The sequence below is a fragment of the Salmo salar genome, chromosome 07 (assembly GCF_965601325.2).
Source record: "Salmo salar chromosome 07, fSalSal1, whole genome shotgun sequence".
NCBI lineage: Eukaryota > Metazoa > Chordata > Actinopteri > Salmoniformes > Salmonidae > Salmo > Salmo salar.
Genome location: NC_138297.1, coordinates 58032348 through 58047500, shown reverse-complemented (window position 1 = coordinate 58047500; position 15153 = coordinate 58032348). Strand labels below are relative to the sequence as shown.

The 15153-nt window shown below is 46.8% G+C and overlaps 1 protein-coding gene across 1 annotated transcript in view; it reads right to left on the bottom strand.

Moving 5' to 3' along the window:
- LOC106594585 (protein O-mannosyl-transferase TMTC2) overlaps positions 1-15153 on the bottom strand; it is a 147047-nt gene that overhangs the window by 48407 nt on the left and 83487 nt on the right. The window contains exon 2 of the mRNA XM_045722250.2: positions 1-432. This exon is cut by the window's left edge and continues 190 nt beyond it. Coding sequence (XP_045578206.1) covers positions 1-432 — 432 coding nt within the window. The remainder of the gene's footprint in view (positions 433-15153) is intronic.

Sequence of the window (15153 nt, the reverse complement as noted above, 5' to 3'; positions counted from 1 at the left end):
CAGTCCCTAGAAGAGGCCGTGTAGGCCGAGCGGAGCCCGCAGTGCCTTGTGTAACAGAGAAGAGACAAGAGGAACAGCAGTGCCGCACCGACGTCGGCCCTCCCCACTACCCCCGCCACGGCTTCCGTATGCACCGGGTGGGAGGCGAAGAGGAGCCCCACCAGAAGACTCCACGGACCTCCCCCCAGGAGGGGGCGACAGAGGGCAGTGAAAAGGCCTGTGACAGCCCCGTGGAGGCCCATGTTGACCAGGTGGTAGCTCCAGGGGCGCAGGCCGCCCAGGGCGTGGTTGAGGCGGAAAGAGAGGGTGCAGAGGGGTCGGAAAGACTTGTGGCTGCCGCTGTGGGTGAGCAGGGTGCCCCAGAAGTCATCATACAGGACGTTGGTCCACGGGGTCTCGGGGAGAAGGTCCTGGTTGGTCTTGATCGCACGGCTGTCGGGGAGAGAGAGAGAGAGAGAGAGAGAGAGAGAAAGAGAGAGAGAGAGAGAGAGAGAGAGAGACAGAGAGAGAGAGAGAGAGAGAGAGAGAGAGAGAGAGAGAGAGAGAGAGAGAGAGAGAGAGAGAGAGAGAGAGAGGAGGGTCAGTGTCAGTTTGGATACCATCTAGATGAACAGGGGTTTTCAGTCTGAGAGAGAGAGATAAAGTGGTAGTCATTGATGTAGCGACTGTGAGAGAATGGCACAGATGAACCTTGATGCGATAATAACTGTGATGGATGGAGCATGGTGTGAACACATACACACACTTTGTCAGGTGATTATTGGCCCCTGAGGCCTCTCCACTATCTCACAATTAACACATAATTAAGGGGAACCCGGACGTGCCTCATGTACACTAACAGACTGTGACAAACGAGATGATTCACCCCAGAGATGTCAAACTGCATGATAAATGACCCCTCTAACCACTAACACAACAGCTTACTGTAACCATATACTGTAGCTAGCTCAATCAACACACAGTCTACCTACCACAGACCATACTGTAGCTAGCTCAATCAACACACAGTCTACCTACCACAGACCATACTGTAGCTAGCTCAATCAACACACAGTCTACCTACCACAGACCATACTGTAGCTAGCTCAATCAACACACAGTCTACCTACCACAGACCATACTGTAGCTAGCTCAATCAACACACAGTCTACCTACCACAGACCATACTGTAGCTAGCTCAATCAACACACAGTCTACCTACCACAGACCATACTGTAGCTAGCTCAATCAACACAGTCTACCTACCACAGACCATACTGTAGCTAGCTCAATCAACACACAGTCTACCTACAACAGACCATACTGTAGCTAGCTCAATCAACACACAGTCTACCTACCACAGACCATACTGTAGCTAGCTCAGTCAACACAGTCTACCTACCACAGACCATACTGTAGCTAGCTCAATCAACACACAGTCTACCTACAACAGACCATACTGTAGCTAGCTCAATCAACACAGTCTACCTACAACAGACCATACTGTAGCTAGCTCAATCAACACAGTCTATCTACCACAAAAAACGAAGTTTTTGTATATATTGCTTCATCTAAGCTGAATGCATTAAAAAAGTGTCACAATGTATACTGTCAGTACACACAAACTAACAGTCAGTTTTTGAGGATTAGATAAGACATATGTTAAAAATGGGACACTATAAACCTAAGAAGACACTGATCTTTACTGCAGTAGTCTAATATGTAGAGTCCTGACTAGTGCGAGGGAGGAGAGGGCCGCCACTTGTTCACCATAGTTGTTATGACAGACGTGGCAATTAGTGTTGATGTTCCAGATACTGTTCCCTTATCACAGAACAACAGAGTGATATATCACCAGACGTGTGTGTGTGTGTGTGTGTGTGTGTGTGTGTGTGTGTGTGTGTGTGTGTGTGTGTGTGTGTGTGTGTGTGTGTGTGTGTGTGTGTGTGTGTGTGTGTGTGTGTGTGTGTGTGTGTGTGTGTGTGTGTGTGTGTGTGACACCATGTCCTTATATGTGTGTACTTATTATGTTGGGTTAATTTTGATCCAGTGGCGACCTTCTGTCTCACGGTTTGTTTGACTTGGGGGACTACGTTTTTCTCAAGCGCCAGTCAAACATTGTGTTTGAGTAAAAGAGATTGGACCGGGCGCAGCTCAGGACTTCCTTTGTGAGGAGATTAGGACTCAGTGCCAGCACAAGGACTAGATGAATTAGAATGAGAGAGAGAGGGAGAAATAGAGAGAGAGAGGGGTCAGGAGAGACAGCAGGAGAACTAGAAAGAGAGGGATGTAGAAAGAGAGGGATGTAGAAAGCGAGATGAGAATGAGGGAAAGTGACATGATAAGATGTGGAGAGAGGAGAGTGATGGGAGAGAGAGTGAAATGTCTAGAGCGAGAGATCCAGAGAGATGTAACAGTTTAGAGCTCAATCGAGGGAGGGAGGGAGGGAGGGAGGGGAGCGAGAGACAGAGAGATAGAGTGATCTGACGTGTTAGTTCATCCCCATGGCAGTGGGCTAGTCTGTATTTTTCCCCTTTCTCTCCCTCTCTCCTCCAGCTGCATGCACATCATGTTTTAGACGGTTGGAACTCTGTGTACCTTTGTTAATCACACCCAATCACCATCTAGGCTACCCCCTCCTCTCCTCCTCTCCTCTGTCCTTACCCACAACCCATCACTCCTGTATCCTCACTCCTCACTTCCATAAAATGAACACAATAAAAAAAGGATAATTTTTTTCAAAAGAACGCCCCTTTTGTATTTTCGGATTTTAAATTGAGGGGAGAGAGTGCCCACCAGCCTGAGAGAGTGCCCCCCCCCCCCCCCCCCCCCCACGTACGACAGTAGAATACAAAAGAGACCTCTCTAAGTCAGTCGCTCCGGGAGACCACTCTATCCCACTTCAGAGACAGGGCCAATGAAGCCATCAGCACAGCCAGCCAGAACTACTGTCACTCTCCCCCTTCAATATCTAGGCAGCATCCCAAATGACCAGGGTCTCTGTTCAATAGTAGTGCACTATGTAGGGAATAGGGTCTCATTTGCGACGGATCCCTATAGCGCCTGTCCAGACCCTTACAGCCAGCAGAAGTGGGGAGAGAAGAGCAGAGGTGGGGGTGGTAGGGGGTCTGATTTAAATATTTTAATGATTTATCTCCGGTGAGGATGGAGACCTAGATGGGCCAAGACTCAGGGGAGGCTAAAGGGCGGCTACACTGGAGCTTGTTAGTGTACTATTAATGCAAGACCCAAACACACACACACACACACACAGTAACGTAGGCATGAAAATATACAGTAGAACAAATACAGTTTTAATATGAGTTAACCTGTGGAAAAACAGGTAGTAAAAAAATACACTAGTATGTTCCGAGATGAATCCTGTTCAAACTGAGTGATGAGATAAGATGATGTGGAACAGGGAATACTTAGGAATAGGCAGTATTCCGTCTTCCTCCCTCCCAGTCCGGTCCGTCTCTCAGCAGTGCAGAGCCTGAGAAACTGATGCTTGTTTTCCCATTGAGAAAACAATCCTGGGAAACTGAGGAATTCTCCCTCTCTGCCTCACGCGACGACAGGCTGCACTGAGCTCTGAGGTCAGCACAGACACAAAGTGGTGAAGGAGAAATGAACCATTTGATATATAGAATACTAATGAACCATTTGATTTATAGTACAGTAATGAACCTTCCACACCAGTTTAGCCAGCCATTCATAACATACTAATGAACATCATCACTCATCAGCAAATCTGCTATTATTTGTCTTATGAATGAATTAGAGGAAGTTTTGATTGCTGAACTGAAGGAGAAAGCTGTGGTGAGATTGAGAGAGGCTCGGACTTAGTGTCAGCGTTGATTGCTGTGATGTGGACTGAGCCAGCAGTGTGTATTAGACAAGGACCCATATTCACAAAGCATCTCAGAGTAGGAGTGCTGATCTAGGATCAGGTCCACACCTGTCAACATTCACCTTTTGCTACTATTTCTGTTAAGTCTACGCATGCAATTTGATAAATCCAAAGTATACACCACACAGAACACAGAATGCACTGCAACTGCCTCTGCAACACAATGCCGCAAGGGAAACGCAGCGTTCCATTGGAAATGAATGTACTTCTGGTGTACAAAAATGTCATGCTGCTATCGGTGTGATCGAGGTGTAAGGCTGCAGTGATTAAGTTAAGACTCCAGCCCTAGGTAAACATGCTGACCCTGCCAGACTGTTGAGAGGGGAGACACTCTGCTGTCTAGTTAGTAAACACACCCACACACGCACACACACACAAATATGGTTACCCCCCCACACACACACACACACACACACACACACACACACACACACACACACACACACATATATGAAAGTGTGCACACAAACACACAAATCAACTCCAGCGACCCCGACACACCTGCTGTGTTTTGATCTGGGGATGGATTAGCCTTTAGTGAACGTTCCTCTTTATGTCCCCATAAAACAAACAGGGGACATTCATCAATATCTCGTTGCTAAACACTCCACTCCAGCCTTCTGTAAATATTTGGTCCTCCGGCCAGCCTGAATGTCTACAGCGTGTATTATCCTGCACATGGAACACTGATGAATCCCAATGTGTAAAGAGAAGAGTTGTGGTATAGAGTCACATGACTTCAGTCACAAATTTGATGACTTGAGACTCGACTTGATAGAAAATAAAAATAACTTCCGGCTTGACTTAGACTTGGAGCCTCAAGACTCGGGACTCGACTTTGACTTGAGACTGAAGACTTGAAATTATCTGGCCAAGTTTTGTAATGTTTTGTCACTCATTTTGTGTCACAGAGTCTACGTGGATTACTCTCCATGCATCCAGAGACAGTAGCCACAGCATCTCGCTTGCAAAAAAACCTGCAACAGATTAGCTAGTGAAACCCACACGCGGCACTCTGATTGGACCACCAAACTGTAAATCAACACAGGTCGGGTGGTGAACAGATTGCTGATTTGCTGAACAGCTATATGATCCTTCTTATGCTGTCTGTCTGTCTGTCTGTCTGTCTGTCTGTCTGTCTGTCTGTCTGTCTGTCTGTCTGTCTGTCTGTCTGTCTGTCTGTCTGTCTGTCTGTCTGTCTGTCTGTCTGTCTGTCTGTCTGTCCTGTCCTGTCCTGTCCTGTCCTGTCCTGTCTATTAATTGCAGCCTGGCCACAAAGTCCCAACATCAAGCTTTATAATACCATCTGGCCAACTCTATTAGATTTCCCTCCCCTTATGGAGAACAAGGCCAGCTAATTAACCACATAGATAGAGCTGAGGTGGACAGACAGCCTATTCACACTATGCTAATCACAGAGCCAAAGGGAAATAACTCCCATCTCTGTGTGTGTGCGTGTGCATGTGTGTGTGTGTGTGTGTGTGTGTGTGTGTGTGTGTGTGTATTTTAAGGTAATAAAGAGCTTCCCACATTAATGAGTGAAGCTTCCATATGGAACGGCTGATAAACATCTACCTCCACACCATTATCATCCCTATGTGATTTGTTTCCCAGGCTTTGTGCTTGAGTGGGAGAGTACACTGAGTGGACAAAACATTAGGAACACCTTCCTAATATTGAGTTGCACCCCTCCCCCTTCTGCCCTCAGAACATACTCAATTCATGGGGGCATGGACTCTACAAGGTGCCAAAAGCGTTCCAAAGGGATGCTGGCCCATGTTGACTCTAATGCTTCCCACAGTTGTGTCAAGTTGGCTGGATGTCCTTTGGGTGGTGGACCATTCTTGATACACACAGGAAACTGTTGAGCGTGAAAAACCCAGCAGTGTTGCAGTTCTTGACACAAACCGGTGCGCCTGGCACCTACTATCATACCCCGTTCAAAGGCACTTAAATCTTTCACCCTCTGAATGGCACACATTCACAATCCATGTATCAAATGTCTCCAGGCTTAAAAATCATTTTTGAATCTGTCTCCTCCACATCATCTACACTGATTGAAGTGGATTTACACCCCCACAACAACCATATATCTATTCTACAACCCCACAACAACCATCTATTGTCACGCCCTGACCTTAGAGAGACGTTTATTTTCCTCTAGTTTGGTTAGGTCAGGGTGTGATGTGGGGTGGGCAATCTAGTTGGTCTATTCCTTTGTGTTGAGCCGAGTATGGTTCCTAATCAGAGGCAGCTGTCTATCGTTGTCTCTGATTGGGAATCATACTTAGGCAGCCCTTTTTCCCTCCTTCAGTTGTAGGATCTTGTTTTTGTGTTGTGCCTGTGAGCACACCATTACTTCACGTTTCATTTGCTTCTGTATTTGTTTTGGTGAGTTTCATTTTTTAAAACATGTGGAACTATGCACGCTGCGCCTTGGTCTACTCCTTTTGACGATCGTGACAGAAGATCCCACCACCAAAGGACCAAGCAGCGTGGACCGATTGACTGGACCTGGGAGGAAATCCTGGATGGGGCAGGACCCTGGACAAGGCATGGGGAGTATCGCCGTCCGCAAGAAGAGATAGAGGCAGCGAAAGCAGAACGGCTATACTGGGAGGAACAGGCAAGGAAACAACGGAAGCCCGAGAGGCAGAGGCAAAAAAAATGGGGGGGGGGGCACACGGGGAGATTGGCGAAGTCGGGGTTGAGACCTGAGCCAACTCCTCGTGTTTACCGTGGGGAGCGAGTGACCGAGCAAGAACCGTGTTATGCGATGATGCGCACTGTGTCCCCAGTGCACACTCACAGCCCGGTGCGCTCGGTGAAAGCTCCTCACCGTTGCCGTGCTAGAGTTGGCTGTCAGCCAGGAAGAAGTGAGCCGGCTCAGTGTTCCTGGTCTCCAGTGCGTCTCTTCGGTCCAGATTATCCATTTAACATTTAAGACATTTAGCAGACGCTCTTATCCAGAGCGACTTACAAATTGGTGCATTCACCTTATAATATCCAGTGGAACAACCACTTTACAATAGTGCATCTAAATATTTTAAGGGGGGGTTAGAAGGATTACTTTATCCTATCCCAGGTATTCCTTAAAGAGGTGGGGTTTCAGGTGTCTCCGGAAGGTGGTGATTGACTCCGCTGTCCTGGCGTCATGAGGGAGCTTGTTCCACCATTGGGGTGCCAGAGCAGCGAACAGTTTTGACTGGGCTGAGCAGGAACTGTGCTTCCTCAGAGGTAGGGAGGCGAGCAGGCCAGAGATGGATGAACGCAGTGCCCTTGTTTGGGTGTAGGGCCTGATCAGAGCCTGAAGGTACGGAGGTGCCGTTCCCCTCACAGCTCCGTAGGCAAGCACCATGGTCTTGTAGCGGATGCGAGCTTCAACTGGAAGCCAGTGGAGAGAGCGGAGGAGCGGGGTGACGTGAGAGAACTTGGGAAGGTTGAACACCAGACGGGCTGCGGCGTTCTGGATGAGTTGTAGGGGTTTAGTGGCACAGGCATGGAGCCCAGCCAACAGCGAGTTGCAGTAATCCAGGCGGGAGATGACAAGTGCCTGGATTAGGACCTGCGCCGCTTCCTGTGTGAGGCAGGGTCGTACCTATCCTGCGCCAGCTCTACGCACGGTACCCCCCGTTCACCAGCACAGCCCAGTTCGTCCTGTGCCAGCGCTCCGCCCTTGCTGGGCTAAAATAACCATCCAGCCAGGACGGGGTGTGCCAGCCCTAAGCTCCAGACCTCCAGTGCGCCTCCACGGCCCAGTATACCCAGTCTCCTGTGCGTCTCCCCAGTCCGGTGAGACCGGTTCCAGCTCCACGTAGGAAGCCTCCAGTGATGATCTGTGGTCCGAAGCCTCCAGTGATGATCCATGTCACGAAGCCTCCAGTGATGATCCATGGCCCGGAGCCTGTAGTGATAATCCATGGCCCGGAGCCTGTAGGGATAATCCATGCAAGAAGCCTTTAGGGATGATCCATGGCCCGGAGCCTCCAGAATGATCCATGGCATGAAGCCTGTAGGGATAATCCATGGCCCGGAGCCTCCAGAGATGATCCATGGCATGAAGCCTCCTGTGATGATCCATGGCACGGAGCCTGCAGCGACGGTCCCCAGTCCGGAACCTACAGTGACGCTCCCCAGTCCGGAACCTACGGTGACGCTCCCCAGTCCGGAACCTACAGTGACGCTCCCCAGTCCGGAGCCTCCAGCGACGCTCCCCAGTCCGGAGCCTCCAGCGACGCTCCCCAGTCCGGAGCCTCCAGCGACGCTCCCCAGTCCGGAGCCTCCGCAGCGGTCGGCAGTTCAGAGCCTCTGGCGATGATCCACGGTCTGGTTCCAACAACCATCTATCTATTGACACCCCCATAACAACCATCTATCTATTCTACACCCCCACAACAACCATCTATTGTACAACCCCACAACAACCATCTATCTATTCTACACCCCACAACAACCATCTATCTATTGTACACCCCCACAACAACCATCTATTGTACAACCCCAAAACAACCACCGCTCCAGTCTCCAATAAAACACATAGCAGAGATGCACCTTTTCAATCCATTGAATAAAGAGTTCAGTCCATCCACTACAGTTAAAATGTCATTCAGCTCTACACGCATGCTTCGGCCTCAATGGCAAAAGCCCTTTTAATTCAATAGAATTTTGAAGTTACTTGAGTTAATTGATTGATTTCTCCTTTGGTTCTGCCTTGGTGAACTGGCCCAAACTCAAGTCGCAGGGGCCATATCACCTCTCTCTGACTTAAACCAATCCTAACAGGATTAGAGAGTGATTATAGACCCTCAGTGTTTTAGGGACGTTGCCCAGAGGGCAGAGGTCAACCTATAATCTGATTAAAGCTCTCTGGACTCGACTGGGGTAGGGTGGTGATAGTATGTGTGGTGGGGGAAATTGTGTGTGTGTTGGGGGGGGGGGGGGGGGGGTAAATCTGTATTTGTGTGTGTGTGTGTGTGTGTGTGTGTGTGTGTGTGTGTGACATTCCTTATTCCTAGTTGTGAGTTGTGCATAGGCACACACATAAAACACTGGCACAGTGGCATTTTAAAGCTGAAGCAACAGAATATGTATTCCAAACACGAGCACTAAGTCTTAATGCCATGCTGTGGTGCAGTTGGCAAGTACAGAGGCACAGGCTAAGCCCAGTGAATGACCAAGCTTGCTAAAGAAGAACCCTGTCGTCTCTTCACCCGGGTTGACAGACAGACTGGACTGTGGCTGTTGGGAGGGAGGGAGGCCATTGTTGCCTAGCCTACTGGAAAAGACTTGTCTGGCAAAGCCCTGATCCAGACTGCTTCACTGGCTGTCTGGTCTGCGGTTTGGTGTGTGCACGTGTCTGACACAGTTGTCATATGTGTGGGGGTGAGGGGGGGTATCAACTCACGCACACACACATGCAAAACATACACACACAAACAAGCACACATACGCACGCAAACACACACCCACACAGCAGAGAGGAGAGAGCAGATGGAGGTCTTTGATTGATGGGGCTGCCACAGAGTCCCACCTACTTCTCAGACATCTATTTTGGCTGGCCACTCAGCAGAATACTGAGAGCCCTTTACACAAAGCCCACATATCTTCAACATTAGCATAGCAACACTAGCATAGTCGCTCACCAGCTAGCATATTAGGTTCCCTGAATGTTCTGGGAATGTATTTTTTAGGTTGCAATCCTCTCTGTCTCTCTCTGTCTCCCTGTGTGTGTCTCTCTCTCTTTATCTCTCTCTCTGTCTCTCTCTCTGTGTCTCTCTTTGTGTCTCTGTCTCCCTGTCTCTCAATTCAATTCAATTTAAGGGCTTTATTGGCATCTCTCTCTCTCCTCCTGCCGCTTCTTCTCCATGTTGTATGTTTCTGTACTCTCTCACACTCTTCCTTTCCTTATCATCATCCCCTTACTGTAACTCTGGTGGTGTTTATATATCTAATAACCCACAAGTCAGGAAGTGGCCAGACGTGGGTGTGTCTAAACATTTCACGTCAACAAGACGTGGGCAGAACAATACCCTCTCCAGTCATGCCATAACACTTTCCCACAGTCTGACCCACACTGGTATAAACACTCAGTAGAGAAATCTATAAAGGCACACTGACACAATTATTAATGCATCACAAATGGCACCCTATTTCACATATAGTGCACTTCTTTTAACCAGAGCCCTATTGACCCTGGTCAAAATATTATATTTGAATTATTATAGGGAATAGGGTGCCCTTTAAGGCGCAGCCACTTTCTAAGGGCCAAGAGCACTATATTGGGTTTATCTTTAGATTATTAGATTAGTCCAGCCTCTCTCTCTGGTTTCCTGGTTTGTGTGAAATGTGAAATTAATTTGTGTGTTGTCGGCCAACTCCGACACATGGTTGTTTGTCTTCTCAAAGGATGGAATGTTAAATGATAAACTGCTCTTGGATGCTAATCAAAAGATAGCATAGTGAGGTTGATGTGTGGGGAGAAAGACAGGGGACTGCACATTTGACAGTGTTTTAGGTGTAGGCTGACATTTCAGCTAGTCCTGCAGGAATGAAAATAACAGTCATTCAAATTATATGTACTGTATCATCTTTATATTTAAACCATTAGTCTAACCTATATTAGTCTAACCTATATTAGCCTAACCTATATTAGCCTAACCTATATTAGCCTAACCTATATTAGCCTAACCTATATTAGCCTAACCTATATTTTCATCCTTCCTGTCATGTGGTAATGAATGAGTGTGCACTGTGTATATCTTTCCCATGCAGTAGACTAAAAATAGCCATCCAGCTTCTGCATTGTCCCACTAGACCGACTGTATATCCAAGCAGCTTCTTGAATGGGTGGGCTAATTAGCTAACTTTGCTGATTCAATAAGAAGAGCCTAGCTGGGCTAATTAAAATACAGTAAATCAGCTTTGTGGAGGAACAACTACCCGTTTACCTTTCTCAGGCATAAACTTAATTAAGACATTTTTGTTTAGGGGAAAGTGCAAATGATGTCATGTAGTCTGTTTAAGTGCCGTCACTGCTCTGCGAAGCTTTCTCACCATCCAGAATATTTACAGATGCACTTATTGACTGTTTATCAAGGAACTATGTGCCTGCTTATCAAGGTAGCTTTCTCACCGTTCTAAAAATATATACTAGGCCATGTAAGCAGAGGAAAGCACTGGACAGACAGACAGACAGACAGACAGACAGACAGACAGACAGACAGACAGACAGACAGACAGACAGACAGACAGACAGACAGACAGACACAGACAGACAGAGGATTTGCAGGCTTCTATGCTATTAGAATGGAAACCACAGGCAGTCTCTCAGCGACCTCAGGTAACCCTGCCTGTCTCCCCTCCCCTCCCATCAACAGCACAGCATCCATCATTCAAACTAGTGGAGAGAGTCTCATACAGAGAGCTGGAGTGGTGGTGGTTAGGGTCCAACAGGCTTTTCATCAGACAGCTGACATTTCTACCGGCCTTTGGATTTTGGAGGACTAACGAGTCAAAAGACTTGACTTGACTCCTTCTGTGTCACAGGACACTGTGTACCACTGTGTGTATCTCACATCCTCCAGATGGTTCACATCTTCGTCATAGCCATGATATCAATAACGTTAATGATGTGTATGATCAAAAGACTCCACAACACATTATTCATCAGCATCACTGCCGCCCAGCTGTTTTCACTAACACCTGCATTAGTGCTGGACGCAGTGGTGATTAACATTCATTATCCCTCTCTGTCCACGTCCCTCCCCACTACTACCACCCATTAATGAGAAGGGAGTTACAAGGGCATTAAAGCTGCCATCTCCTCCAACAACCAATCAGGATGGCTGTTTGCTTCAAAGGGAGCACTGCTGGAGGAAGGAGCCAGGAAGTGGATGTCTCCTCTTTGTCAGAGGAGGCTCCTTTTATGTCCCGTAAAACATGTTTCCTGATTAGCAGCAAGGCCACAGCACAGCCAGGGCCAAGGACTCTGCACAGGGCACCTGCCAGGGCGGCAGGTAGCCTAGCAGTTAGAGCGTTGGGCCCGAGCCGACAAGGTGGAAATCTGTCGATGTGCCCTTGAGAAAGGTACTTAACCCTAATTTGCTCCAGGGGCGCCGTACTACTATCCGGTGTATGTGACCATTAAATAGTACAGTGCATGAAACTATAATACAGTCTTTGAATATTCTTTCACTTTTCAAATGACAATTGGACATGAACAAAATGTTTCTACCTCTCAAGATGCTTGTAGACGTAGAGTGTTGAAGTGGTCCTAAAATAGACTTAGGAAGTTATCATTTGGGAGTGTCATGTTAAAGTAATGAGTAGCTAATTGCCTTGCTACAGGCCTAACAAAAGCAGTGTAGAGTGGCTGTTTTGTGACTTTCCCAATGTTACATTTTAGGTAGGAGGTATGATCTGGTGGAGACAATCAGTGAGAGTGAGGGTCCATCATCTATATTTCAGCAGATCAATCCCGCTGCCATTATCTTCACCACAGAGCCTGATTGATCAGCTATGTTAGCCAGCTGCATCCAACCAAACAGGACCAGATGATAGGCTAATGCCATGTCCTCCGTGCCACCTCAGCTAAAAAGGGGCCGGGACCCTCCCGCTTGTCCGCTCGGTGACTGATGATGTCTATAAACAGTCCTGAGGAGTCCTCAGCCACACAAAGAAGAGGGGACAGGAAATCAATAGCTAATAAAGCAATGCCCCTGGGATGTGTTCTCTAAAGGCAAAACCAGATAGGATAGAATACACAGTGAAATACAGCACTGGGATGAAGGACTCGGGAGCAGAACTTCACACCCTATAAAACCCTGGATTAATTAGATTGTTCGATCTGCAGTTGCTATATTCATTTTTGGTCGTATAAATTAATGGTGTACCCATAGATTTTTTTAAATGCCTCAAGAGCTTAGTTTAACTGTCATAGCCCATCAGAACAGAAAATATAAGCTTGCTTTACGCCAACGTTTGTATTCAAAGTAAACGTAAACAAACACTAAAGCCTCAAAACATGGTTCAAACTATAATGTTGATATCATTCTGTTGAAGTCGTAAGTTTACATACACTTAGGTTGGAGTCATTAAAACTTGTTTTTCAACCACTCTACAAATTTCTTGTTAACAAACTATAGTTTTGGCAAGTCGGTTAGGACATCTACTTTGTGCCTGACACAAATAATTTTCCCAACAATTGTTTACCGACAGATTATTTCACTTATAATTCACTGTATTACAATTCCAGTGGGTCAGAAGTTTACATACACTAATGTAAGGCTTGGGCGTCGTAGGTGGAATCAGACGCAGGAAGCAGCGAGCACAATGTAGTGGTTTTTTAATGAAGTTCTACAGGCGAGAATAAACAAGCCACCCCAAACAGAGAAATAAGCGCACACAATATAAGTGCCCCAAACACACGGGAAAAACAATGTGGCGCAACACTAGCGCAAACGCATCAACACAAACCTCTACAGTAAAGAATAATCCCGCACAAAGAAAAGGCGGACCAGCTAAATTAAATAGCCCCGCTAATCACCCCCACTCAGAACAGGTGCACACAATCACAAACAGGGGAAAACAAAAAGGGAATCAGTGGCAGCTAATAGGCCGGTGACGACGACCGCCGAGCGCCACCCGAGCAGGAGGGGGCGCCACCGTCGGTGGGAATCGTGACAACTAAGTTGACTTTGCCTTTAAACAGGTTGGACAATTCCAGAAAATGATGTCATGCCTTTAGAAGCTTCTGATAGGCTAATTGACATAATTTGAGTCAATTGGAGGTGTACCTGTGGACGTATTTCAAGGCCTACCTTCAAACTCAGTGCCTCTTTGCTTGACATCATGGGAAAATCAAAAGAAATAAGCCAAGACCTCAGAAACAAAATTGTAGACCTCCACAAGTCTGGTTCATCCTTGGGAGCAATTTCCAAACACCTGACGGTACCACGTTCATCTGTACAAACAATAGTACGCAAGTATAAACACCATGGGACCACTCAGCCGTCATACCGCTCAGGAAGGAGATGCATTCTGTCTCCTAGAGATGAACTTACTTTGGTGCGAAAAGTGCAAATCAATCCCAGAACAACAGCAAAGGACCTTGTGAAGATGCTGGAGGAAACAGGTACAAAAGTATCTATATCCACAGTAAAATGAGTCCTATATCGACACTGCTCCAAAACCGCCATAAAAAAAGCCTGACTACGGTTTGCAACTGCACATGGAGAAATGTCCTCTGGTCTGATGAAACAAAAATAGAACTGTTTGGCCATAATGACCATCGTTATGTTTGGAGGAAAAAGGGGGAGGCTTGCAAGCTGAAGAACACCATCCCAACCGTGAAGCACGGGGGTGGCAGCATCATGTTGTGGGGGTGCTTTGCTGCAGGAGGGACTGGTGCACTTCACAAAAAAGATGGCATCATGAGGTGGAAAATTATGTGGGTATATTGAAGTAACATCTCAAGACATCAGTCAGGAAGTTAAAGCTTGGTTGCAAATGGGTCTTCCAAATGGACAATGACCCCAAGCATACTTCCAACGTTGTGGAAAAATGGCTTAAGGACAACAAAGTCAAGGTATTGGAGTGGCCATCACAAAGCCCTAACCTCAATCCTATAGAAAATCTGTGGGCAGAACTGAAAAAGTGTGTGCGAGCAAGGAGGCCTTCAAACCTGACTCAGTTACACCAGCTCTGTCAGGAGGAATGGGCCAAAATTCACCCAACTTATTGTGGGAAGCTTGTGGAAGGCTACCCGAAACGTTTGACCCAAGTTAAAAAACTTAAAGGCAATCCTACCAAATACCAATTGATTGTATGTAAACTTCTGACCCACTGGGAATGTGATGAAAGAAATATAAGCTGAAATAAATCATTCTCTCTACTATTATTCTGACATTTAACATTCTTAAAATAAACTGGTGATCCTAACTGACCTAAGACAGGGCATTTTTACAAGGATTAAATGTCAGGAATTGTGAAAAACTGAGTTGAAATATATTTGGCTAAAGTGTATGTAAACTTCCGACTTCAACTGTATATGGTCAGTCCTTGCATCCATAGCTCTGTCTCCTTCCATGTGCGCCGTTAGAAATTCAGTGCAGATATCCATTGTTAAGTATTTCCTCAAGTGTAAGGAGTGTTAAAACATAGTGTAACACTCCACGAGGTATATTACACTTTAAAAAGTCATGAGTAAAATATCCTGATGTCTGAATGAGAGCAGATTGAAGTGAGACACTGAAGCCGACAGCCTA